This window comes from Scardinius erythrophthalmus, assembly GCF_964197995.2.
Source record: "Scardinius erythrophthalmus genome assembly, chromosome: 2".
NCBI classification, from domain to species: Eukaryota; Metazoa; Chordata; class Actinopteri; order Cypriniformes; family Leuciscidae; genus Scardinius; species Scardinius erythrophthalmus.
Window position 1 is genome coordinate 34,567,093 of NC_138222.1, and position 25,140 is coordinate 34,592,232.

General features: G+C 37.6%; 1 protein-coding gene across 1 annotated transcript in view; it reads left to right on the forward strand.

Moving 5' to 3' along the window:
* itfg1 (integrin alpha FG-GAP repeat containing 1) overlaps positions 1-24,828 on the forward strand; it is a 139,313-nt gene extending 114,485 nt beyond the window's left edge. Inside the window, exons 15-18 of the mRNA XM_081359868.1 lie at positions 6,596-6,720; positions 11,820-11,902; positions 13,349-13,466; positions 23,489-24,828. Of these exons, the coding sequence (XP_081215994.1) occupies positions 6,596-6,720; positions 11,820-11,902; positions 13,349-13,466; positions 23,489-23,548 (386 nt within the window). The 3' untranslated portion in view covers positions 23,549-24,828. The remainder of the gene's footprint in view (positions 1-6,595; positions 6,721-11,819; positions 11,903-13,348; positions 13,467-23,488) is intronic.
* Positions 24,829-25,140: the final 312 nt, after the last annotated feature.

Consider the following 25,140-nt stretch of genomic DNA (forward strand, 5'->3'; position numbering starts at 1 on the left):
AAGGGTGAAGTACGGAGGCAGACACAAGAGGTGGGAGAGGCGAGACTGACGCAGAAGAAGATGCAGATCAATATGGCGCTTGAGACTGTTCTCATTAATTAGCCAAATGAATGTGGTGTATAATGAACAGCCCCTCTGAATCCTCACAGTGAGGGACACACACAGACACACTCTTACATGCCCTACACACTCATATGCAGGCACAGATGGATTCTGCTGACTTTTTTGCATAGAGTTCTGCAGAATGAACTTAAAATGTGTTAAACAGAGCTAAGATTTCTACTCTCTTATTGGGTAGCTGTAATTTTAGGCAATACGTTGGGCTCTAAAAGTTTGGTTTCTTCAAGCATCTTGTTGCCACAGTGGATTTAGTCTGTCTCAGTTTTTTTCTGTTTCTTCTTGTAATCCCAGATGGACTTGATGATGGTGTGATCAGATCTCTGTGTAGATCATACCGGCTGTTGTCAGACTCCTTGTGCATGCAAAAATCTCACTGGATTATTACAATTAATGGCAAAAGGAATGTTTGGAAATGTAAACTGATATTTCCTACTGACACACTACAGCAAAAGATATAATTAGATTGCTTAAAACCATTTTTGTGTGTGAAAATACTAACGTGCCTAAGACTTTTACTACTGTATGTTGTAAGTCTAATGTCTCTGGAGTCGATTGACCATCTTCCTCTCTCTACTCATCCTCATTCACACACTCTCACATATGTGCCGTGAAGTGTAGTTTAGCCCGCAGCTGGAGTGAGAAGTACGATTAGTATTGATCACAGCTTTTGTCCCTCTCTGAATCTCCCAGAGCAAATATAGACCCCCACCCACTTACAAGCCAACAGGATTATCCCCTCTTTCCTGTGTCTTTTTCCAAAGGCTCCTGTGATTAGAAAACACTACACAATATACAAGCTTGTGCTGACCATGAGTGTATAATTCTTTATGATCGTGATCTGGATTGTCATGTTGATGGAGCAAAAGAAGGGAGCTCTGCTGGTGCTACCTCGTCTCTGTCACTGCGTATCACTCCAATCCATCAAAATCACAAAGAGAGCACATTCGCACTCATCACATATACCGTATCATCTGCTTCCTCCCCATGAAGAGCGATAGAATGACTGTGATAATGACCTTTGTTGGAGCCTTTTTTTCTCTGTAATTGATCTGAACGCCTTCTTTTTCCGTTAAGACAGCTTGAAGTCCTTTCATTATGTTCAGTGCACATGTAAAGAGAGAGACACATCTGACCTAATGCAGTTCTTTCTTCTATAATTACCACTCTTGCTGGCTCTCTTCCTGTCTTGCTCTTGCAAGATTCAAAGCAGCTCTATTGGTGCAAAAAACACGGCTATTTGTTGGCGAAGCATTAGTAATCATTATTGCATTGTATTGGCTATTTTACAGATACTTAGAACATGGAATTTTTTTAATTGCAAATGTCGCACATCTTGCGACCACTGTACATTTGTACTTTACACTACAAATATGATTCACTTGGAGCCTAGATTGTAAATTATTTGAGGTGGTTTCCCATTTTCTCAATTCTACCTTTTTATACTGTAAGTAGACAATGATTCCGCTCTGCAAAACATGTTTTGGATTGTAAGTGCTGCTTTCTAGGTCCATTCTCTTGGTAAGTTTTAGGACTTTCTGGTAAATTGTCTGTTTGTTGGTTTAGGTGGATTTGGGATTTAATTGCCTCTTCTGGAAATTTATCAAAAGACATAGCTCATGCACATCTAAAGTTAATCTTTTAAAACTTATATTTTGCACACATTTAAAACTTATTAATAGTGATCTTTAGCAAGTCTCAAAATAAAAAACCATTTGTCATATTCTGCATTATAATGTTGTGATGATGCCTAAATTCAAATTTGATCTTAAATTATTCATTTTAGTTTTTGTTTTGTTTTAATGTATTCAGACATTGTAATATTTGATTTGGTCTTTTTGGAATATGATTGATTTGTGTCTCTTTGAGCTACTGTAAGGTCATTGTTGGGGAACAGTATTTACATATAATGTGCACAGAGTACATTTGACCAAGTCTGATTTTTTTCTCTCTCATGGAATCTTCATGACAGGCGTCTTTTTACATCTATTTGAAATCCTGCCTGCCAAGTCAATAATATGGTGCTGCAAAATTTCTGTTCTTTATTCATACTTTCTGGCGAGATTGACTAAATTTTGACCTAGGCTCTTTATTAGTACTTATAAAGCACATATTAATGCTCTATTCTGCATTACCATATTCTGCATCGCTTAATCCTACCCAATACCTAAACTTAACAACCAGCTTAATAACTATTAATAAGCAGTAATTGGGAGTTTATTGAGTAAAAATTAATAGTGAGAATTGGACCCTAATCTAAAGTGTGACACCAAAAATGTTTGTGAACATTTCTTCTTTTTGTGTCATTTAGTCATTCCAGTTTCTCTCTCTTCCCAACTCTCTGCACTTGATGTCATTCAGGCTTTGAGTGGCCATATTTTGTCTCTGCTGTTTTCTGTGACGGTAGCGTGATAAGATGAGAAAGGCTGCTGGGGGCCTCTGGAAGACTCCACTTATCTCCCTCAGAGCAGACACGTGTCGCTACACACAAATCAGTGTCTGGATCAAGCCGCCATTTTGGCTCTGCAGCTCGGCGAGCGACTGTTCCTCTCTAACCTCTCTAATCCCTCAGGCCCAGGCAGCATCGCCACCATTTGTTCCTTTTATCGCTCCACAAGCGCCCAATCGACAGGGCAAAGAATGGTTTCTATAGCGACGCTAGACCTGAGATCATTTAACAAACAGGTTTGCTTGGGGAGATGATCTTAGCTGTTGGGTTTAGGGAGAGCGTTTTGTGTGGACACTAAAATCTGCTTTCAGTCTATGTTCGCTTCTGATATATACAGTGTTGTTTTCCTGCTCTCTGTTTATGAAGTATGTATTGTGGCTAGCAGATACATTTTTTAAAGTCAGAAACAGATACACTTGTAAACCATTTCTCCTTTTCCCCTCTCTCGCTCTCCTGTGTGCTTTCCACATGGCTGTTGTTTGTCAGATTGATGCTATTTTCTCTCTCTCACTTTTTGCCTTGCATGCATTAGAGTACATATTTTACCACAATGGTCCTACAGCTGTAGTTAGAGAAAATATGTGCCCTTGCTCTTGTGCAGACTGTGGTTGAGTGAGCGTGTGAGTAGGTGTGTGTGTGTAGGAGGTGAGCTACAGCTCTATTAGCTTGTCTTGCACCTCGGCTTGTGTTTGGCTAGCTGAATCTCAATCCTCTTTGTTTTGTGGATACTGTTGCTTATATGCGGGCTACAGATCACCCTGTATATGTGGTCTACACTACATGAACTAAACCACATTAGGTCAAACTTTATATTAGGTGTCTTTTACTATGTACTTGCATAAAAAAAAATTGTTTGGTAATTACGTGATAATTACATGATGGTAATTACAATTTTTAAATGCAAGTACAATGGGAAAATGTGTATGTACACAATAAGTACATTGTATCAAATGATTAATTTTAATGTTAGGACATGGTAGATAAAGACACTTTATATAGTGGGACCCAACATTACACACCAGGGTTTTTCAAACTGAGGTCCAGGGACCCCCCAGAGGACCACAAAGGTGCCAGGTGTTTGTAGAAGGTTTGAAACAACAGAAAAAAAGCTTTTCAAAATGTATTTCTACATTAAATTTTGAAAGCAAAAAATGTACACACTGCTTTGAAATAATGTTTATTGTGAAATGTGCTGTTCAAAAAAAAATATATTGAATTGAAAATGTTCTGATTTATACTCATTCAAAAGTTTTAGGTCTGTAAGATATTTTTTCTTTTTGAAACACTGTAAAAAGTGATAAGTTGACTTAAATTAAGCTTTAAAAACCCATTGCCTTAAAATTATTAAGTAAATAAACGTTGTGTAATTGAAAAAATGAAGTTATGTGAACTTGACAATTCCACAACTTAATTTTTTCAAGTCTATTTACTTAATTTTAAGGCAACGAGTTTCCTTACTTTTTTAAGTTGTCAATTGATCATTAAAAGAAATAAATGCTTTTATTCAGCAAGGATGCATTAACTTGATCAAAAGTGACAGTAAATTAATTTATAATGTTACAAAAGTTTTCTCTTTGAAATAAATGCTGTTCTTTTGAATTTTCCACCAAAATATTAATCAGCACAACTGTTTTCAACATTGATTATAATAGGAAGTGTTTACTGAGCAGTAAATCAGCATATTAAAATGATTTCTGAAGGAGCATGTAACACTGTAGACTGGAGTAATGGCTGATGAAAATTCAGCATGGGTAGGGGAAAAGATGGGTGTTACTTATTCTCAGTATTGTCCAAATATTTTCATAATCATATATTTGCATATTTTGCTTTGGCTTTAGTATAATACAATATAAAAGCCAATTCAAAATATATATTTTTCTTTACATCAACCTTAATGTTCTGTTAATTTTTCACACACTACTTCACCACTAGAGCAAGACTACACAAGACCATTCTTGTTTTGTTTTATTTGAGCTGAGGATCTTTTCCTGGTCAGTGAGACTTGCTCTACATTTTCCCTCAGTCCATCTAATTGATCCTCAGAATGCATCCAGTATTCCATTAATGCTATTATGTGCCAAAGGGAAGTTATTAGGGACACCCTTGTTCTCTGTCTTTCTCTCTCTCCTCTCTGATGCATAATGGGAAATCAGCTTATACACATCTAATTGTTCTTCTCTTTAATGGCATCATTAAGCTGGACACATGACACATGAGCAATGGACTGACCTTTCCCCGGATGGGGACTATGTGTGTGTCTGATTCAGCAGGACACACATAAAGTGCTCCATCAGTTAGTTTATATTTAGTTCAAGCATCCTTCTGGTCCAGATTTATAAAAAAAAATAGATTTTAGAAACTGATTTGCTGATTATACTGTAGTTAAAAAGCACATGAAGAAAGCACATGGAGAGGTGAGTGTTAAAGGGCTGCATTGGGATTGCGATCCCTCATTATTTAATTCCTTCCTGAAGTACACTTAATGTTTTTTAGTATATATATTTTTTTCTATATGTTAATTAGCATAAACACCTAATTTTTTCACAATTTCTCCAAGCTGAAACAGAATGTTTGTGGAGGAGTGGAACACACGTTGTGGGAGCGGGCTTCAATGGTCAGACATTCAGCGGGAGCGGGATAAAGAAAACAGACCCACGCAGGGTTCTATAGTGTGTGCTTTAAAAGGGACATTTAGTAAGGTTCAGGACAGGTCTGTGTTAAGATCTGCACTCATGTTATTATTATGTATCAGATTCACTCAATGCTTTCACAGTCCTATTCTTGTTCTTGTTTTTTTAAATGCTCTCTTCAGAAAACCCAGGGACACTATAGACAGGGTTAATATTCATATTCATTTAGGTTTATATTCAATATTCATTTTAAATGAAAGTTCTGTCATTATTTACTCACTGTCATGTCATTTCAAACCTGTGTGATGTTATTTTCACAAAAGATGATATCTTAAGATCTTCTTTTCTGTATAACAGCAGTAGTGAAAACATCAGTCAGACTCCTTAAAAGTAGTCAAAGTAGTCCATGAGATTTGTGTGCTATAGTCCAAGTAGTCGAGCCAGATCAGGCTGAATCCTAAAAGTGTGATGTATTCCTGTGATGCAAAGATGAATTTTCAGCATCATTACTCCAGTCTTCAGTGTCGCATGATCCTTTAGAAATAATTCTGATATGCTGATTTGCTGCTCAAGAAACATTTCCTATTATTATAAATTTTTACAGATACAAATATTATATATTGTAAACTTAAGTATGAGATGAAGACTGACTTGAAATGTGGTTTTATTCTACATAGTGATGTCATTGCCTCATGAGACCTGCCATATTAGTAAGATAGATCACCAAAAAAAAAATCTACTGTCATTTACTCACCCTAATGTTGTTTCAAACCTGTACGACATCATCTGTGGAACATAAAAGAAGATATTCTGAAGAATTTTTCGGAAACAGTTCTGGTGACCATTGACTTGGACCATTCGGTGACCACTGTATGGAAACAACACTGAGACATTTCGCAAAATATCCTCTGTTCAACAGAAGAAAGAAATTCATAAAGGTTTGGAATGACATGAAGACGAGTAAATGATTTTTAGGGTGAACTGTCCATTTAAAGGATATTATGCTAGTACTGTATGCAGGTTCTGCAGTAGTTTGTTGAGGTTGATTTAAAGCTCATGAGGATCTGAGCAAGAGCCCTTCATTTACTGAGTTCTCTTATTACAACAAGCCTTATTTATGGATGACACTAATGGCAGCTATTTCTTATGTTTTCTCCTCTTTCATCTTCTCCTTCCCCTCCCTTACCTGTTCATGTCCTGTTTCTGACACATCCCTCCTCCTCACACTCGGCTATTTTCTCTTTTACCTTTCACTCCTCCACCCTCAATCCCACTCTCTCCCTCCTACTACCCCCCCGCCCCCCGTGTGTCTCTCTCTCTCTCTCTCTCTCTTCTCTCTCTCTCTCTCTCTCTCTCTCTCTCTCTCTCTCTCTCTCTCACTCTCTCTCTCCCCCTGCAGCGGGGCAGCTCAGCCAGTCAGCTCATCTCGCACTCCAGCTGCCCTACACCGTGCTCGGTCTGGGGCGCAGCGCCAACTTCCTGGATCACCTGTTTGTGGGCATCCCCCGGCCCCCTGGAGAGAAGGTAGAGACATACTTTCTCATACACGCTCACAGACACTCTCCATATGGAGGGAGGAATCATGGGTAGAAAGGCCCCGTGAGAGGAAGAGCATGCAGATGGCCTGGTTTACTTCTACCTGCTTCTGTCCTGTATCCGAGAAGCAAAACATTGTGTCTGACACACACATATATATATGTGTGTGTGTGTGTGTGTGTGTGTGTGTGTGTATATATACATACATACATACTAGGGATGTGCAAAGCAGCCGGTATTTGTATCTGTATTTGTATTTGTTGAGGGGGGAAAAGTATTTGTATTTGTATTTGTATTTGTATTCGAGTAAAATTCAAAATAGGTGTAAAAATCCAGTTTTTTTGCGTTACACTTCTAATTTACGTTATAGTGCAAGTATTCTTTAATTATATCCATTATAATAATTATGGATATGTAATATTGGTTGATGTTTTTCCATAAATCCAGCAATGAACATGTAACAAGGAATGTCATTGAAAAGAAAATAACATAACAACCATTACCTATGTTAACGTTACTCTGTCAACAGCCTATTGTCTAAATTACCGAGCTAACAGAGCTACTAGTGTTGTCACGGTACCAAAATTTCAGTATTCGGTACCAATACCAGTGAAAATCCACGATTCTCGGTACCAATTTCGGTATCAAAGCTTAATTTAGATTAAATTTAGATATATTAAAGTTTATATCACGGTTACAAAGATAGAAACTGTAGTATTATTTTATTATCTACATTAGATAAAATGACCTAACAATAAATAAGTTATATACTGTCGCAATTATTCTCCTTGGGGTTAATTTTTAAAATACATTTTTAAAATCGAAAGTTAACATTATTTATGTTAACATTATTTAATGCACAATGAATGAAGTGAACAAACATGACCAGTGTGTTTGTATTAAATAACATTCACAAACATTAATTGATGTTGTAAAATTATATTGTTCACTCAATGTGTTGTTGTAGATAATGCATTAAGTAATGATAATGAATGGTATCTTATTGTAGTGTTACCAAACTATACAGGAGATAAAACGTGTTTTATTTGACTTGACTGTACTTTTATTTAATCCAAAACTGCATTCATATTTAATTTTAAAAGGGCTTAAACCTGCTAAGAGTTATCCAGCCAAGAATAAGCCTAGAACTGCTTTTCTGACGGACTGATATTAATGACGGCTTTTTATTTCATTTCTCATCTCCATAAATATATCTAAAGCTAATGCAAGGGCTAGAAATTAATTAATTCTTTGCTGATACTTCCTCGTCATCATGGAGAGCGCAGTTCGCACCGCTTTCTCCTTTCCACAAGCTCTCTCGTGGCGTCTGTCGTTGCTATGCAACCGTCGACATAGACGCGCCTGGAAAAACACGCGCCTACATTTGAAATCTGCACGCGCAGAAAACGCGCTATGTGAACGGCCCCTTATGACAACGTGACATTAGCCTAATCCAAAATATTTCTTTTCTTATCAACAAGTGGATTTACAGCCACCACATCAGCAGCACCGCCGGTCGCCATGTCTCATGAGGAAACGCAGCTTTTTGATATAAATTTTTTCTTGTTCCCGAATACAAATATTTTTAAAGTATTTGTTCGAAATAAGTATTCGGAAAAAACACATTATTTGTGCCTTTCCGAATACCGTATTCGGGTTCGGCTCCACCCCTAATACATACATATATATATATATATATATATATATATATATATATATATATATATATATATATATATGTGTGTGTTTATATATGTATATATGTGTGTGTGTGTGTGTGTGTGTGTGTGTGTGTGTGTGTGTGTGTGTGTGTGTGTGTGTGTGTGTGTGTGTGTGTGTGTGTGTGTGTGTGTGTGTGTGTGTGTGAAGAATTCAGATGTAAAAGCCTCTAAGTGCCATCTGAAATTTTCTTCTAGAAAGATCATTTTTATCAAGCTCATATTTAAGTTCAGTAATTTCACTTAAATGGCAATGAAAATTACCTATTAGTTGTCATTTAAGTGAAATTACTGAACTTAAATATACAAGCTTTATAAAAATGATCATTCTAGAAAATATATATATTCCTTATTTAGAGCTGCAAGACAGCACTTGCATCTTTCCATGCTTTCCAGGTTTTCTAATTATTGGGGTGTTTTCTTCCCTTTCGTCTTGTCTCTGTCTGGTTTGAGCTGAAGAAGTGCAATTTAAAATCTCTCCCTCCCTTCACTTCCCCAGTGCTACTCATTTAAATTTAAGACGTCGGCTTCCTCTGCTGTCACTGAGCTAAACAGAGGTCTTTATCAAACAGTGATTAGAATTGCAGATTTGATTTACCAACACACTCACACACGAATACATCCACATGGATACACACATTCACATTAACACAAAGCTTGCGCTTGAGAAATTCTCACATTCAGCAATTTGGCGTTTTGTGTTTTTAATAGGGCTGTCGATTTAACACTTTAATTTAGTACAATTAATTACTCATAAAAATAACACACACAAAAATGGCACATTTAATCATGCCTTCTGACCCGATTCGAACACAGGGGTCTCGAGGCATGCTTTTTTTCAGTTGAACTGTTTTTAACCTGACAAGGTGTCTTTAAAATGCAGCGCTCATGATGCAATACACTGAAAAAACAAGAAACAACACGCTGAAACCTCTGAAAGATGTCAATCTTGCATCTTTGGAAAGAGTGCAATATATTCACTTCTTAAGATACTTTTTGATTGATATACTCATCTGCCACACATTTGAGGGTATTTCTCAGCAAATATTGATTTATATAAATAAGTGCATATTCATTTCAATAAGTTATTTTTTTAACTGATCTATTGAATATTTTTTGGGATCCTACAAAAGCTGAAGGGAATGAGAGAGGGAGACTTTGCTTTGTGAGTTTTCTCACAAAGGCTCTGCATATGTGGTTATTTTTCTGACACAGATGAATGTTTCTATACGGCATACTTACAGTTCCTGCTGACAGCTCCGGTTTGGGCTCTGAACTCTCAGAGCTCGTGTGGAGAAGGGAAAGAGGCTCAGTTTTCTCTATCGTTTTCACTTCTCTAATCTCTCAACGACCAAAGTTATCACGTCAGAAGTACATCCTGGAAAAACACGTTGCTCAATGCTGCACAATGCAGAATCGGAGCTTCATTTGTTGAGCATGAAATAAAAAGTGTCCTTGTTACACGTTACATGTACTAACCCTAAATCAAACCCTAATCCTATAGAAAGTAAACGCAGATAATTAATATTACTCTGTACTTATTTGTGTTACACTTTAACAAGGACTCCTTGAAATAGTGCAACCAAAATTAGCTTGAAGTGATTAGTTGTTGTTTTTTTCTGACAGCTATCAAACTTGCCTTGAGCTGTCAGCACAAGCAATCAAATGTTTGTTTTTCTAACAGATTAGAAGGTTGCACTCTTAAATTGTTAAATCATCTCATATCTTTAAGTTTGCAGTATCTTCATTCTAAAAAAAAGCCCCATGGAGGTCTCTCTGTTTCATAATTGTACGGCCAAGGGCCTGTCGGTTAGCGCAACCTTAAAAACGTGTGGGCTTCAGCCGCACTCCCTCTCTAATGCTCAGAGCAGCAGTAGAGGGTCTTTGACTGTAACAAATCTGTCTTTCTGCCGGTTGACCTCCACAGCAGGCAGAGGCTTGACTCCCCACAGCGAGACCGAATACCACCCCATCCCTTTCATTTGCAAGCCTCATCCATACTGACTAAAGACACATACTAAAAATAGCTCGTTCAGACCACACACTCTTCCTCAGCTGCGCACATGTACGCACATACCGTAATGTAGAGTTACGATAAATGTGTTGTCGGAAATTAAAATCTGTACCTCTGGAGGATTCCCTCAAAAAGACGGATTTAACGTTTGCTACTAATTGCTGTCGAGAAAGAAGTTGAAGAGGGAAAATTACCTTTGTAATTGATAGAGGTACTGTCTTCATAATACATTACAGCTCCCAGAGACTTCCCTTCCTCTAATGAACTTTTTTTGCAAATAGCTGGGGGAATAGATGACTAGTTATGCTGCTTCATGTTTGGAGGCTTATTAACTGCATTTTGCACTAAAAATGATGGCATTTTCTCCAACTGAAAGACTCGCAACTTCAACATGAATGGAAAAGGCTGTTTCTGTTGGCTCTCTCATTGCTGCCATGTCGGATTTCTAGTTCTGTCGATGCAAAATCATTTTATATTAGTTATTAGTTTTATATCTCTCGGAGAGCGGAGTAAATATTTAACAAATTGACAGTGCGACTGGCCTGTGTAGAGCATTTGAAGTAAACATCATACATGGAATCACACGGGTTTACGGCTGAAGGATTTGATTGGGTTGTAGCCAGTTGAGGTTTACAGATATTTTAAAACTTGTTTTGTGTAGCTTTGATCACCTGCCTGCAAATGGCTCCTCCACCTACTCATCTGCACTTTAAAGTAATGCTGAAATCTCTGATTGAACTCATCGCTCCTGCTCACTTCAGTAATGGCACTGAAGCTTCACTTCACACTGAGTATATCAGCATCTGAAGCGTGGCTCTTTCTCTAGTTAGCAAAAGTTTAGTTAAACAGTGTAAATGTAGGCCAGATTTGGCGATGAGAGATGTTGGAATAGTGTATTATTATTATTAGTGGGGATATTTTGGGGATATTTAATTTTATTTTATCAATCAATAAATTCCACTAGAAACAAACCTTGTTGTATTAATTTAATTTAATACTGTGAAGCTGCTTTGATACAATCTGTATTGTGAAAAGCGCTATACAAATATACTTGACTTGACTTGACTTGACTTGACTTGACTTGACTTGACTTGTATTAGCCATTATGTATTTAATGATGGTAAAAAGATAGAAGTGTTGAACATGCCCTGTCCTCCTTTAAGATCCCCCACTTCAATAATGTCCAATTATACAATAGTACAATCTCCTGCAAATCCCCTCTGTCTTCATCAGAGGCACATCAGCTCTAGTTCATGTTTGCCAAAAGACAACTGCGGAAATTGAATGTGCTGGGATTTCCATAATGGTAATGGTACTAATATTCTTTGCGTTTATTCTCTCTCTTTCTTTTACAGGACGTGAGAAAACAGGAGTGGACCGCTATCATTCCTAACTCCCAGCTCATTGTTATACCATACCCACAGAGTGACCCTCGCAGGTACACACACATGTACTCAAGTAGCAGATTAACATTTTATTTATGGAAAAATGTACTCAACATTCAGATAAATAATACTATAAGCAAGTTTAAAAGTAAATAATCTTTTTTATTTTTTTATTAATGATGAAATTTCAGTTAAATGTACTGTATATATGTATAAATTGTTAAATATATTTTTTATATGTCTGTCAATAGATTAAAAAAAATTTTTCGCAATTAATCGCACCCTTATCATGAAATTAGGCATACACCATTTATCTTGTTTAACACATTCATTTTGTCATAACTTGCTATATAACCATCAAATTGAAGGGTAAATCACACAGAATTGTATTTTCTGCAAGCTTTTTAAAAGAACACTTGGAGACATCAAATGATACAAGGAGTCCATATTATTCATACATTTATGCACACCAAAGCATTACAGAAAAAAGGATTTTGAATGAATCACACGTGTTTACGCATTAACGTCGACAGCCTTATATTTTTAAACAGTAAACTCATTACTATATTTTTCCTGTAAATGTCAGGAACTGTTATGCAATGAAAAAAATACGTTTTACAGCCAACAAATATTTTAATCAACATTTTTGCAGTCCTTAGCTAGTTGATGTGCATGCACACACTTGCTCAACACCTGCTGTTCAATCATAATTTGTTTCCCACTAACTATCCATGTGTACTTTACAAATAGTTCCTTCATTTAATATGATCAGCACCATCTACTAAGATCCAAACCCACAGCCAACAAGCAAATAGTAATGAACTTGTTAATGTAATTTAAAGCAATATTATAGCTTCACAACATCCGTCACTAGTCTTAATCAGGACTGCGAGAAGGTGTTTCCTTGGGCATTAATATTTAATGTGTTTACCACCAGCACAGCCGAAATGTATCTTAATGAAGCTGTCCGCCAATCTTTTTCATAAATATTTGAGCAGATCACTTGATTTCCCATTATTCCCCACAGACCCAGCTCGGGCTCTTTCAGCTGCCGTTTTACTTTCAAACAATTCGTAAAGATAAACAGAGTATCTCTCGTTCTATTCTCTCCAGTAAATGGAGAGCGTGCCGACTCTCTCGCTCACTCGCTTTTGGTCTGTTATTTAAAGCGGCTCATCTTGATGTCCTGATGTTTCAGCTTGTCAGGGTGCGTCAGGACTGATTATATTTAGCTTTCTCAGGTTCCTTGAATCATAATATTAAAGCTCGCGAATGAAGGTACACAGTGCTAATAAGACTTTTCTCCAGTGCTGTAAACTCCTCGTCACTGTTTTGATGATCTACACAGGTTTCGCTTTGTATAATGACTTTATGTGCGTTCTCACATTTCGTTTCAGAGTTTTTTGAATGATGTTTAAAGTTTTATCTTTTAGTCTAAAGATGTTTCTCTGAAAAGTTTTCAGTTGTCTCTCTTTCTCTTTCTGTCTGTATCTTTGCAGCTGGAGTGCAAAGCTCTACCTTACCCCGAGTAATATAGTCTTATTGACAGCGATAGCACTGATTGGCGTCTGTGTCTTTATTCTCGTCATCATCGGGATACTGCACTGGCAGGAGAAGGTGAGAGCCTTTTATTTTCAGCCTTTCACTCATCTGATCTAAGCCCAATTGTCACTGTCATCCTCTCGCTCCTGTGTTCCTTGTTTCTTCAATGGATCTGTTTGAAACACTCCAGCATCTGTGTTTCCTTCTGCACAGAATGATTGTGACCTCACACAGGCTCATCCTTTAGTCTTTGGTCTGCACATGTGTGTGAAGATCTGAGCAGATGGGTGTGTCTGTGTGTGGCCCTGCCCTTGGGCTCTCTGCGAGGGTGCTCCACACACACACTGCTATGCTGCTAATTGCTTTGTTCTGTCCTTTCAGCATATCAAATCTGTTCCTCATTATCCCACACAACATGTCCTCCAGGGTGTTGTATGTGAGTTTGTGCACGTGAAAGCCTGAGTTTTTGTCTTTGTGTGTGGGAAGGTGATAGTGTGCCGCCTTGTATGCTATTTGAACCTCTGAATGTGTGAATGAATTACTTTTAAACACTCAGGATAGGTCACAACAGTTGGCTAACCAACTAGTTTTTTAACAACTGATTCGTGAGGTTGACAAGCTTATCTAAAATGTAATTTGCGGGCTGCACTGTGCTTTAGCTGTTAGACAGTTTTTATTGTGTAAACCCCTCAAACCTCCTCAATCAGTTTTTTTTAGACAGCATGTCAAATTTATAAAAGGCCAACTTTTAAAGACCACTGCATGACTTATGTAAAATTCCCTAAGAAACACGTCCGAAACCATAAACGGGAAACGGGAAACCATTATTCCTTGAGACCAATTATCCAACTAGAGTCATTCAGTTTATAAATAGCTCTATTATTTCCCTGCTGGAAAAGTTGGTTTAAGATGGTCTCCCAGCCTGGCCAAGCTGGTGCTTAGCCGATTTACCTGCAGAAAAGTGTCAAAAACCCTCTAAAACAGTGGCTTTCAACCTTATTGACTCCGAGGGCACTCCCATTGTTCACAACAATATTCAAGTGTCTATAGATTGAAAGTAACTTAATTATAATTACAATGAAAATAATTGTTACACTTTAGAATTCCAGAAATGTGCTTTGTTGAAAGTAGATTTTTATTTGTTTTAGCTTATTTTAAAGCTTGTTTTGTCTTATTTTAAGTCATCCTGAAGCCCTCTTTAAAGTGGGTCCCGGCCCCCTGTTTGAGAACCAATAAAACCAGCCTAAGGCTCTGTTTACACCTGGTATTAAAGATGCACTTTGGGCAGTCGGATCACAATTAGACGAGGGAGACACATCCTCGTTTACACCTGGGGCATCATGTATCAAACCATTTCATCTTATAAGTGAGCGTATGCACAAAAGCTAGATTTTGCGTACGCGCAACAGTTTTCAGATTTATAAAACCAGAACCTGAACCTGCTCAAAATTCCCATTTATAAAACCCAGTCAACAGAAGATTGTGCGTACATGCATCTCCACCCCGTATCCTCCCCGAAATAACCATATATGGAGCTCGTTTTACTATTCCATCCACGTGATATCATGTTTAACAAAAGACATTAGGAAAATATGAGATAAGGACTATGTGCTGTCTCATTACATTACTAAAAATCATTCAGTATCCTTGCCCTGTTTTAGAATAAATAAATCAATGATGTATAAAATACATTTCAGAGAAGAGTTATTCTCAATCTTTTCCACTGGCCAGATAGTAGGCTATTTTTAATTGCTTTAAGCAATTTAGGCAATTTTGCCTATAAGGTAAACATATATTTTAGGATGGTTTATATATTTTTAATGGAAACAGATAGGCCTTATTTTTTTGCAGTGTAAATTTTGTCGCGTCTCTGACAAAACATTTTAAAATATAAAACGTGCATATCTTACCGTTTCCTTCAAATTCTAGCGGAATTATCAAAGTAATCATCGCTGTAGTCAAAACATTAAAACACAGCATGTGCAAAGTGTTCAAAAGCAGCGCACGAACTACAAATATTTCTATTTAAATTCACATAAAGTATTGTAACTTATGGATAATGATTTCATGAAATTTCAATGCTTTACTCCATTAATGAAAGTGAAATATTTTACTTAATGTGTATATCAGATGTTAAACATACTGTAAAAGAGTGCGTACGCACGTTCTAGACTCTAGACACATATTTACACCTAGTTTATTTTTTATAAATCCTGATATGTGCGTAGAAAATTGCTTACGCACATTTCAATGCCTTTTTTGTGCGTACGCAACGTTTATACATCAGGCCCCTGGTGTTGTAATCCGTCTCTTTTGTCCACTTTCGACCACATCTGTCCTGATTTCTTCGAGGGGAAGGTGTATGGGTGGGTAAATGTATGAGCTGCCTTTTTCAGTTTCGACGTAATGGACGAAATAAACTTGTGAAATTTAAATATGAACGCGAAAGTAGACGACGGGAAAAACCCACAGAGAGCAGTAGCTTTTGTTTCTGCTCCAATGTGATCCATGTGATACCCCTTCACATTGGCACGATGCATTTTAGAAAAAAAAAATGTTTAGGTAAATAAAAGACAAAAATGCTGTCCAGGCTCGTGAACAAATATCTTTTAATCTTTTTTCATTATTTTGACTTTTTGGGCCCTATTTTAACGATCTGAAACGCAAGTGTCAAAGCGCAAGTAACTTTGTGGGCGGGTCTTGGCGCTGTTGCTATTTTCCCGGCGGGATAAATGACTCTTGCGCCCGGCGCAAATCTAAAAGGGGTTGGTCTGAAGTAGCTTCATTATTCATAGGTGTGGTTTGGGCGTAACGTGAAATAAACCAATCAGAGCGTCATCTCACATTCCCTTTAAGAGCAGACGCGCTTGTTCTAAAGCGGATTCCTATTGTAACGGCGGATTTGCCAGGAGCACGCCAGGAGCGGTTCACAGCCAAGGAGAGCAACGCTCTCGTCAGGGACGTTGGGGATGGAGAAACCCACCCAAATTAACTTCAGTTAAAAAGGCGTATGATAATTTGGGTAAATGTGTAAGCTAGATGTATGCTTTTATAATAAATTGTCTATCTATCTATCTATCTATCTATCTATCTATCTATCTATCTATCTATCTATCTATCTATCGTAATAATGTATGATTTGCAAAAATGAAAACTGCTGCTTCTGTGTAGATGAGAGAATCAAAGTGTATGCGCGTTGTGCACACGCTACATTGATTATGGCCAAGCATGCGCCCTTAAAATAGCATATGAATAACATGCGCAACGCGCCACTGACTTTAAACTATTTTTTCCTGGTTAGTGGCGCAATTGTTTTCTAAACCTGCAAAATAGCATGAGGGAACGTTTGCGCCGGAACACGCCTCCTTTTTTGCGCTGAACCGCCCAGGGAGCGCAAGTTCATTCCCTAGTTTAGCGACGTGCTTCTGTAGAGGGAAAAACGCGCTTTGCAGGTGTGCAAAATAGGAATGATACATGCGTCGCTGTATAAAGTCAATTGCGCTGTGTGAAAGATAGGGGCCTTTGAACTGCGCCCTACTCACCAACCCTCAGCCTCCCAGGTGTATGCAGGGTGTTTATTGGGACATATTTTTTTCGTCTTTTCATTCTTTTAAGAGTGCTTGCGTGTCTTCATGTATTCAAAGGCATTATGGCTGTTCTGGTGGCGCTCTCGAGTACGCATGTGTGCATAGAGCGAAGAGCTCGTCTGGTTTTGGCTTCCTCTCAAAGCCATCTGCTGTGGGTGCCTGATTATGCGCGCTGAAAACCATAATTGCTCTCTGCTCAGGGAAGTGCTTCCCAATACACAACCTTCAGTGGAGTTGACACTGCATTAAAATAACATGCTGGCTCCATATCTCTCTTCCTCAGCCCTGCAATTATATATTTGACAAAAGGGAAGAGAGAGGCTGAAGGAAGGTTTAGAGAGGGAGTATTTCGGCTCTTTGCCTTGTCTCGATGACCGCTTGATGGAGTACGAGCTTTCCCGATGCACATGTTCAGGTGACGATTAGCATTGCTCACTTATTCAGCTATTAAAAGGTCAGGAAGCGGCCCTTTCTCCTCTGCTTGACTGAGAAGCTACGCAGCCCTGTTTTTCTCTGCACATCTGACACTGGGAGCTGTGTAGGCTGCAGGTGGTCTATTATCGCATGTTGCTACATTACCAGACTGTAACACATTATCGCTCGAATTTTCTGTGTTTCTCTCCATTTATTGCAGCTTCTCGCAGTCCAAATATAGCACAACTCCACAAACATTCTCTGCTTCTAGTCATAGATATGGTTTGAAAGCTGCATTTGTGTAAATGTTTGTGCATGACATTTCAGGACCATTGTGAAGCGGGGGAAATGTCAGTCCTGTGCTCAGATTGACTTCCACACTCAAGTAACCCCTCATGAAACTGCACGTTTAGTCGGACGCAGCTTTAAACATCCAATGTACAAAGCGTTCCTCTCTCTCCATCTCTTTTGTCCCTGCCCTCCATCTTCATTGCCCCCCATGACAGCTTGTAATTGAAGTGGCTTTAGCAGATAAGAGAGGGCAACCTGTAGTGCCTGTGAAAATAGCATTTGGAGAGGACTCAGCAGATCGCTCCATTTCTGCGGATGGTTCCATTTGCATCCCAGTGGGAGGGGTGCGATATTAGAGGAAGATAAGACGCAGTATTTCCTTTTTGCCTCTGGCTCCTCTCTTCCTGCTCAATGTCGCAGGAAAGACACCGATACATGAAGTACTGAGGTGTATCATTTGCATGTCTCCATGTGGCAGGAACACACCTTGTCTTCCTAGATATAGACGTCCTCTCTTAATAAATTATAAAGAAATGCCTGAAGAGACTTGTTAAGACATGATGGCGAGTAAAAACGGTTTCCAGTCATTAAGTGTTTTTTGTTTGGTTTGTCTTTAGTTTGTTTTAGAAGGGTTATAATAATAATACTAAAAAACACTACATCATATTTTTAATCTCTCAAAAAGACCAAGATATAATATACTGATTTTATTACTGATATTAAGATGGTTTTGGTCGATCAGATCACAAGGGAGACACATGATGTAATCTGTTTCTTTTGTCCACTTTCGACCACATCTGTCCTGATTTCTTCGAGGGGAAGGTATATATTAGGTCTGTATTAATATAATGTGTTCCCTTTATAACTGTGTCAAAAATTGGTTGATATTGGACATATGTATTGGTCGATTTTATGTATATGTTTTTATATTTAGGTTACCTTTGCTGCTCACTTGAACTTAATTCTTTATAACACTAATGCTTTAATAATACTGTTAATTAATGTGATCTCTAAATTAATATTTTTTGTACTGCATACTATAATTTTATAATGCCTACATTCGCTTTTAATCATTTTAATGATTTGGTTTTATTTTCAATTAATTTTATTATTTAGACAAATTAGTATAAATAGCATAAATTTTAATATTAGCCATCAATTTAAATTAAATATTAGTTATCGGCCATAAAATGAACTAAGCGTTATCGGTATCACCAAAAAATTTTAAAGGGGGGGTGAAATGCTCATTTTCACTCAATCTCCTGTTAATCTTGAGTACCTATAGAGTAGTATTGCATCCTTCATATCTCCAAAAAGTCTTTAGTTTTATTATATTTATAAAAGAAAGATAGGCTGTACCGAGTCTTTCCGGGAAAAACCGAGCGGCTGAAGGCTGGCCGTGTGGGCGAAGCTAAAGCTGTGCTAATGCGCCGAGCTAACAACACACAGAGACATTTGAAGCAGTTTTACTCACCGCCCGGTTCCAACGCACGACCGCGAGCCTTTATCATTGTGACTGCTCGATCCTTAAGCATTAGACGATCTGCAAATCCGTCGATCTGGGCTTTGTTTATAAAACAATCATCGTCGAAATGCAGGGAACAAACAGTCTTGCACAACTCCGTTGATGCTCTGAAAAAACAAACTCCATCCACTGGTCCCTTAACGCTGGGTTCTTTGGGAATCTGGGCAGGGTTGTCTTGCCCTGGCAACCAAAAACCCACTTCTTTGGTGACACTGACTTCCAGGGCCGGCTCGAGGCATAGGCGGAATAGGCAAATGCTAGGGGCGCCACTCATCCATAGGGACACCAGAATGAGTGAACGAGTGATTTTAAAAAAAAAAAAAAATGATTTATTTTTTTTACATTTTTTTTTTTTTTATAATAGCCTACTATTTTAAAACCATTAATTCGAAATACTACCAAATAAAGCAAAAAAAAGTCCGCCTCATCAATCTCCCCCCGCCCATCGAGTGCTTGAAGTGCGTCAGAAACAGAGCGCGCGCGCGATCAGTTGTTGGTAATTTGTTGTGTAGCGTGCGCGACGCCGCATCCAATGTAGACAGCACTGCTTTTGTTAACACATAGCTCGTAGAAACGGGCCTGGCAGCTCGCGCCAGTTCTACGGTGAAAGTTTACTGATTGTGACGGATGGCCGAATTTATATGACACATTATAAATGAGCATCTGCGATAGATATAGTGCCAAAAAGAAGAGAAGAGGATAAAAGGGGATAAAGACAGAGGTAAAGTGATGTAGTGAATGAACAATTTATTGCATAGGAGTAAGATACTATAATTTCATGGCAGTTATTTTTACCATAAACTTAATGTTAGCAGTTGTTCTGAGTTCTTCAGAGTCCCCAGACTGTGTGATTTTGTAACAATCATGTCAGTTTTAAGACGCATTTTTTATTATCACTTTTTTTATTAATGTTTTACTCTACAGTTGTGCAGTTTTGGGGGGATACAGTACAGGGAAAAAGTTTGGAAACATTAATATTTTTAATGTTTTTGAAAGAAGTTTCTTCTGCTCATCAAGCCTGCATTTATTTGATCAAAAATACATAAAAAAATGATAAATATTGTGGTATATTGGTTTTCAATTTATTATACTTTAAATTATCATTTATTTCTGTGATGCAAAGCTGAATTTTCAGCATCATTACTCCAGTCTTCAGTGTCACATGTGACATCCAGTCTATCACATGATCCTTTAGAAATCATTCTAATATTCTGATTTATTATGAGTGTTGGAAACAGTTCTGCTGCCTAATATATTTGATAAATAAAATGTTAAAAAGAACTGCATTTATTATAAATAAATAACAAATATTTTCTAATTATATAAATCATCTTTACGATCACTTTTTATCAATTTAACACATCATTGCTGAGTAAAAGTATTGATTTATTTCAAAAAAAGAAAGAACAAAATTACTGACCCCAAATTACTGACCAGTAGAGTATATTGTTGTTACAAAAGATTTATATTTTTAAAACATTTTCTTTTCTTTTTTTATCAAAGTATACTAAAAATATCACAGGTTATGAAAAAATATTAAGCAGCAGAACTGTTTCCAACTTTGATAATGAATCATCATATTAGTGATTTCTGAAGGATCATGTGATAGACTGGAGTAATGATCCTGAAAATTCAGCTTTGCATCACAGAAATAAATGATAATTTAAAGTATAATAAATTGAAAACCAATTATTTTAAATTGTAATAATATATCACAATATTATTTTATTTTTCTGTATTTTATCAAATAAATGCAGGCTTGATGAGCAGAAGAAATTTCTTTCAAAAACATTAAAAATAGTAATGTTTCCAAACTTTTGGCCTGTACTGTATATGGCATTTTTAAAATGTATTTGCCAAAATTGTGTGTGTGTGTATATATATATATATATGCTAAATAATCATGAACACAATGACGGGGTGAAATGGGCTCTGATGCATGGGGCACCAGGTAAAATCTTGCCTAGGGCAGCAAATTGGTCAGGGCTGGCCCTGCTGACTTCCCTAAAGCCGAGCACAGCGCTGTGATGATGGGCGATCTCGCTCTGGTCTACGGTTGCGCGCGCGCCCACGCTCTTCCGATAGAAGTGCCCTTAGGACCCAAGGAAATTCCGCCCCATCTGACGTCACACAGGCCCATACTCGAAAAAAACTTTCCGAAACTTGTGACAAACCAGAAGGAGCATTTTTGCCACAGAAATACTCCTTCAAACGTACAATTTAATTTTTGAAACTTTGTCCATGTTTAGCATGGGAATCCAACTCTTTAACAGTGTAAAAAACTCAGTATGCATGAAATAGCATTTTACCCTTTAAAGAAGCAAGCAGCAACTGATCTGTTCTTCCATATTATGATGTACATCTGAGTGAAGCAGATGATTGGGGAGAAAATTGTAAAGTAGAGATTTAGTTCTATCCGTTTTATGTGGGTTTGTGCGGACAAAATGATTGGAGAAGTCTGGCATGTCACCGGAGAGAAGTCTGTCATTTCACTTTTTTTTTAAATACAAGGTAAACAAAATGAAGCATATGTATGGATGAATTGTTTACAATAAAAATGATTTATAAAATGGCTAGGGTGAATTCCATTTCATGCCAACTTTAATATCCTTATTCAAAACAAAAGCATATTACCAATATGTGTCAAGCGTACAGCATAGCAGGCACTGGACTTCAATTGAATAAACGATGTAATATTGATCTGTTTATTGAATAATAAAAGGAGAACATGATTTTAAGGTCATTTAATGAAAATGCCTTACAGGCAACATGACTGCGTCTAATATTTGATGCGGGAGACTTCGGATGTATGCGGGTCATGTGAACGTCGGTCGGTCAGTTTATAAATGCTGTTCTATATGTTGTCTACGGCTTCATCAGTACCTGTACTGTTTATGTTCATATTTATTTATATATATATATATATATATATATATATATATATATATATATGTGCAAGGTTGTTAGCGCCTTGAGGTGTGCTAGGAGAGTTGGAGAGCACGTCAAACCGAATGTGTGGCAGAGAAATTCAAGTTGCATTTCTGCTACAACAAATGACACAATGAAATACAAAAGTGTCTGATGGAAAAAAGTCTGTGTGGAAACAATATACTTTCCATTGTTACTGTGCTTGTGTTATAAAGCAAGTTACGTTGCATTACATTGCTGACAGCTCATCTGACAGAGACCATTACTGTTACATATACACTGCTTCTGGAAGAACTAAAATGGTCAGACATGCTGCCACTGCAAGACCTGTTATTTAGTAATCCTGAGCTTGAAGGAGCATACGGGCTATTTTTATCACTGAGTATGTAATTAAGTCGAGCACTCATGACAGAGTAATCAATGAGTCTGTGACTGGCCTATGACTCACTCAACACACTTAAATGGACCTGAAATAAGGATGAGCTCGCAGGTATGTATCTCAGATTACCGTCAATTACGCTAATGAAAGTGAATAGTGATAGTGAATAGGCGAATAGTGATGTTGATGTGACTCAGCACCGTATCGTGAAAAAAAAAATCTGACATATAGCAGTATATCTTACAAATAGATACCATCTAGAGGCTCCTGAGCAGATAGCGTAAAGCTTGACAGCGCTCAGTCAAAGCCTCAGGCTCTTTCTGCATGGTCTGTGAGATATAAAGTCCTTTTGAAAAAGAAAGTAATACCTCCTTATATCTGTCTGGCAGACTGGCACATTATTTTTTTTTTATTATTTTTTTTTATACTTATTTGCCATTTTGCTTATGACCAAGGTGCTTTCTGCAGTTACTAGGAGCAAAACGACACACCTGGAGCTAAATATACACCCGAGTGACCCTTATAGAACAGGAGAGCCAATTCACAAGTGCCTCACAGAGGGACCCTCTGCGTGAGTCACTCATACAAGCTGAGAATAGACATCATTTTTTTCCATCACCGAGACAGGATAATCACTGAGCATATACACACACACATGCTTGCTCTCCAGGTTTGGCAGTGTGTGTGTTATTATCAGTCTCAGGCAGCGAGTGTCTGGTGTCGGCTCTATCTGTGATCGCACACAGAGGTATTTCGCCGTGGTAAAGTGTGCCATTGTGTGTGGAACGAGTTATCTGTCTGTCTCTCTCTTACTGCGTCTGTCCTTTCCTCTCCCAGTGCATCAAACGGCATTGTTTTGTGTTTGCATTCAACTCACTGGCAAGGTTAACGTGCGAGACCCAGATATTCCAGCCTGCTATCAAGACCGTGAAGTTACAGAATGTAGCAACCTTTAAATGTTTGTGTCTTACAGAAAGCAGATGACCGCGAGAAGAGACAGGAGGCCCACCGCTTCCATTTTGATGCCATGTGAGAAACTGGAGAGAGCGTTATGGGTAAACAGAGAGAAGAACGGGTCTGCTTTCATTTCAGTGGTGTATTGAATTTTTTTTGTTCACCTTTTTTTCACACTGGAGCATTTTTATGCATTTAATAATGTCTGAAATCAGAGGAATCCATCAAAATCCGAATAGTTTGAACAGTGATGTGCCTCTGTAGATCTGCTGACGTCTGAAGAGAAAACGTATGTTTCTGTCAAGTTTGTTTACATGATTCTAAACGCATAATGATGTTTGCACATTGAGAAGAAAGAAAACTGTTTGGTGCCATTTTCTGTACTTTGGTTTGGCATAAACACGTTACTATAAAAGTCTTTCTTTGTATTGTTGAAGTAATAGGTAAATGTCAAGTGGGCAGAAACAACTGTTTTTGAAGGACTTAAATAGTTGTCTGCCTTTGTGTGTATGGAATGGATGTGACTGTGAGATAGTTCTTTCACTTCACTGAACCCCTTTACTAAATAAACGATTTGAATCCAAGCGCTACATGAGGCCCCTGTTAACAAAAGTGTGCTCTGTAAACTAATTTTATTAGCCATTTAGATGTGTGGAACCAAAAAAAAACTGAGTTATTAAAAATGGCATCACTCTATTACAATAAAGTATTGCTTTAAGGATCAACACTCAGTGCCAACCACTTCCAAATGATTCCCCAGAGTTTGTTTCAATTCATTAACTTGCCATTGGATGTAAACATTCTATAGAAAGTCCTCAACCCTAATTGCCCATAGTCCACATTAATCAGGTCGCTCTGTTTCTGTTTCATGTTCTGTCTTCATTTTGCATTCTAGTAATTCCCACTGTGTCTGTCTTACTGATTGTTAGGCGCAGTTATCGATACTTCAACTCTGGGTTGTTTTTCCATTGTCAATGATGCCTTTAGATATTTTTCCTTGATTTCTAAGTGGTTTTATTTATTTCTTATACTTGTTTTTAAAACACTGTAACTTAATTATGTGCTGCTGAAGACTGTTTAGTGTGAAGGGTTTTGTTCTTAGCTGTATATATCTGACAGGTGCTCTGATCAATGTATTAATTTATATGCTAATCTCTTTTACCTTTATATGGTGCACTATATGCACATTAATTAGGCAGTTTCACTTCCAAAGGTAAAATCAATTGTCAAACTTGCATGTTAACTAGCATGTAATTCATGCAGATGTTTTTTGCTAATTGTTTCTGGTCAGGTGCATATTGGTCCCAACAGGTTGTGTATCTGTACTCTGTTTTAATTATTAATGAATCATTCTCAACATGTTTTTGGTTGCTGTGTGTCAGTATTTTATTTTCATTTTATTATTATTATTTTGAATGTTGTATAAATAAACATGACCACATGCTTTATTACCTTTATGTGTTCGTCTCTGTCCTCACTACTCATCGGCAATGGATTCATCACCTCTCGTACCCTGGAAGAAAATAAAAACCTGCGTTTGTATTCACATGGTTCACACGTTCATGGAGGTCTGTAGATCATCGTCAAAGATTTAAATAAAGTCATGACTGAGGGCTGTAACTCGTGTGTCTAAAACGTCTCAGTCCAAAAGCAGACTACATTACAGTAAAT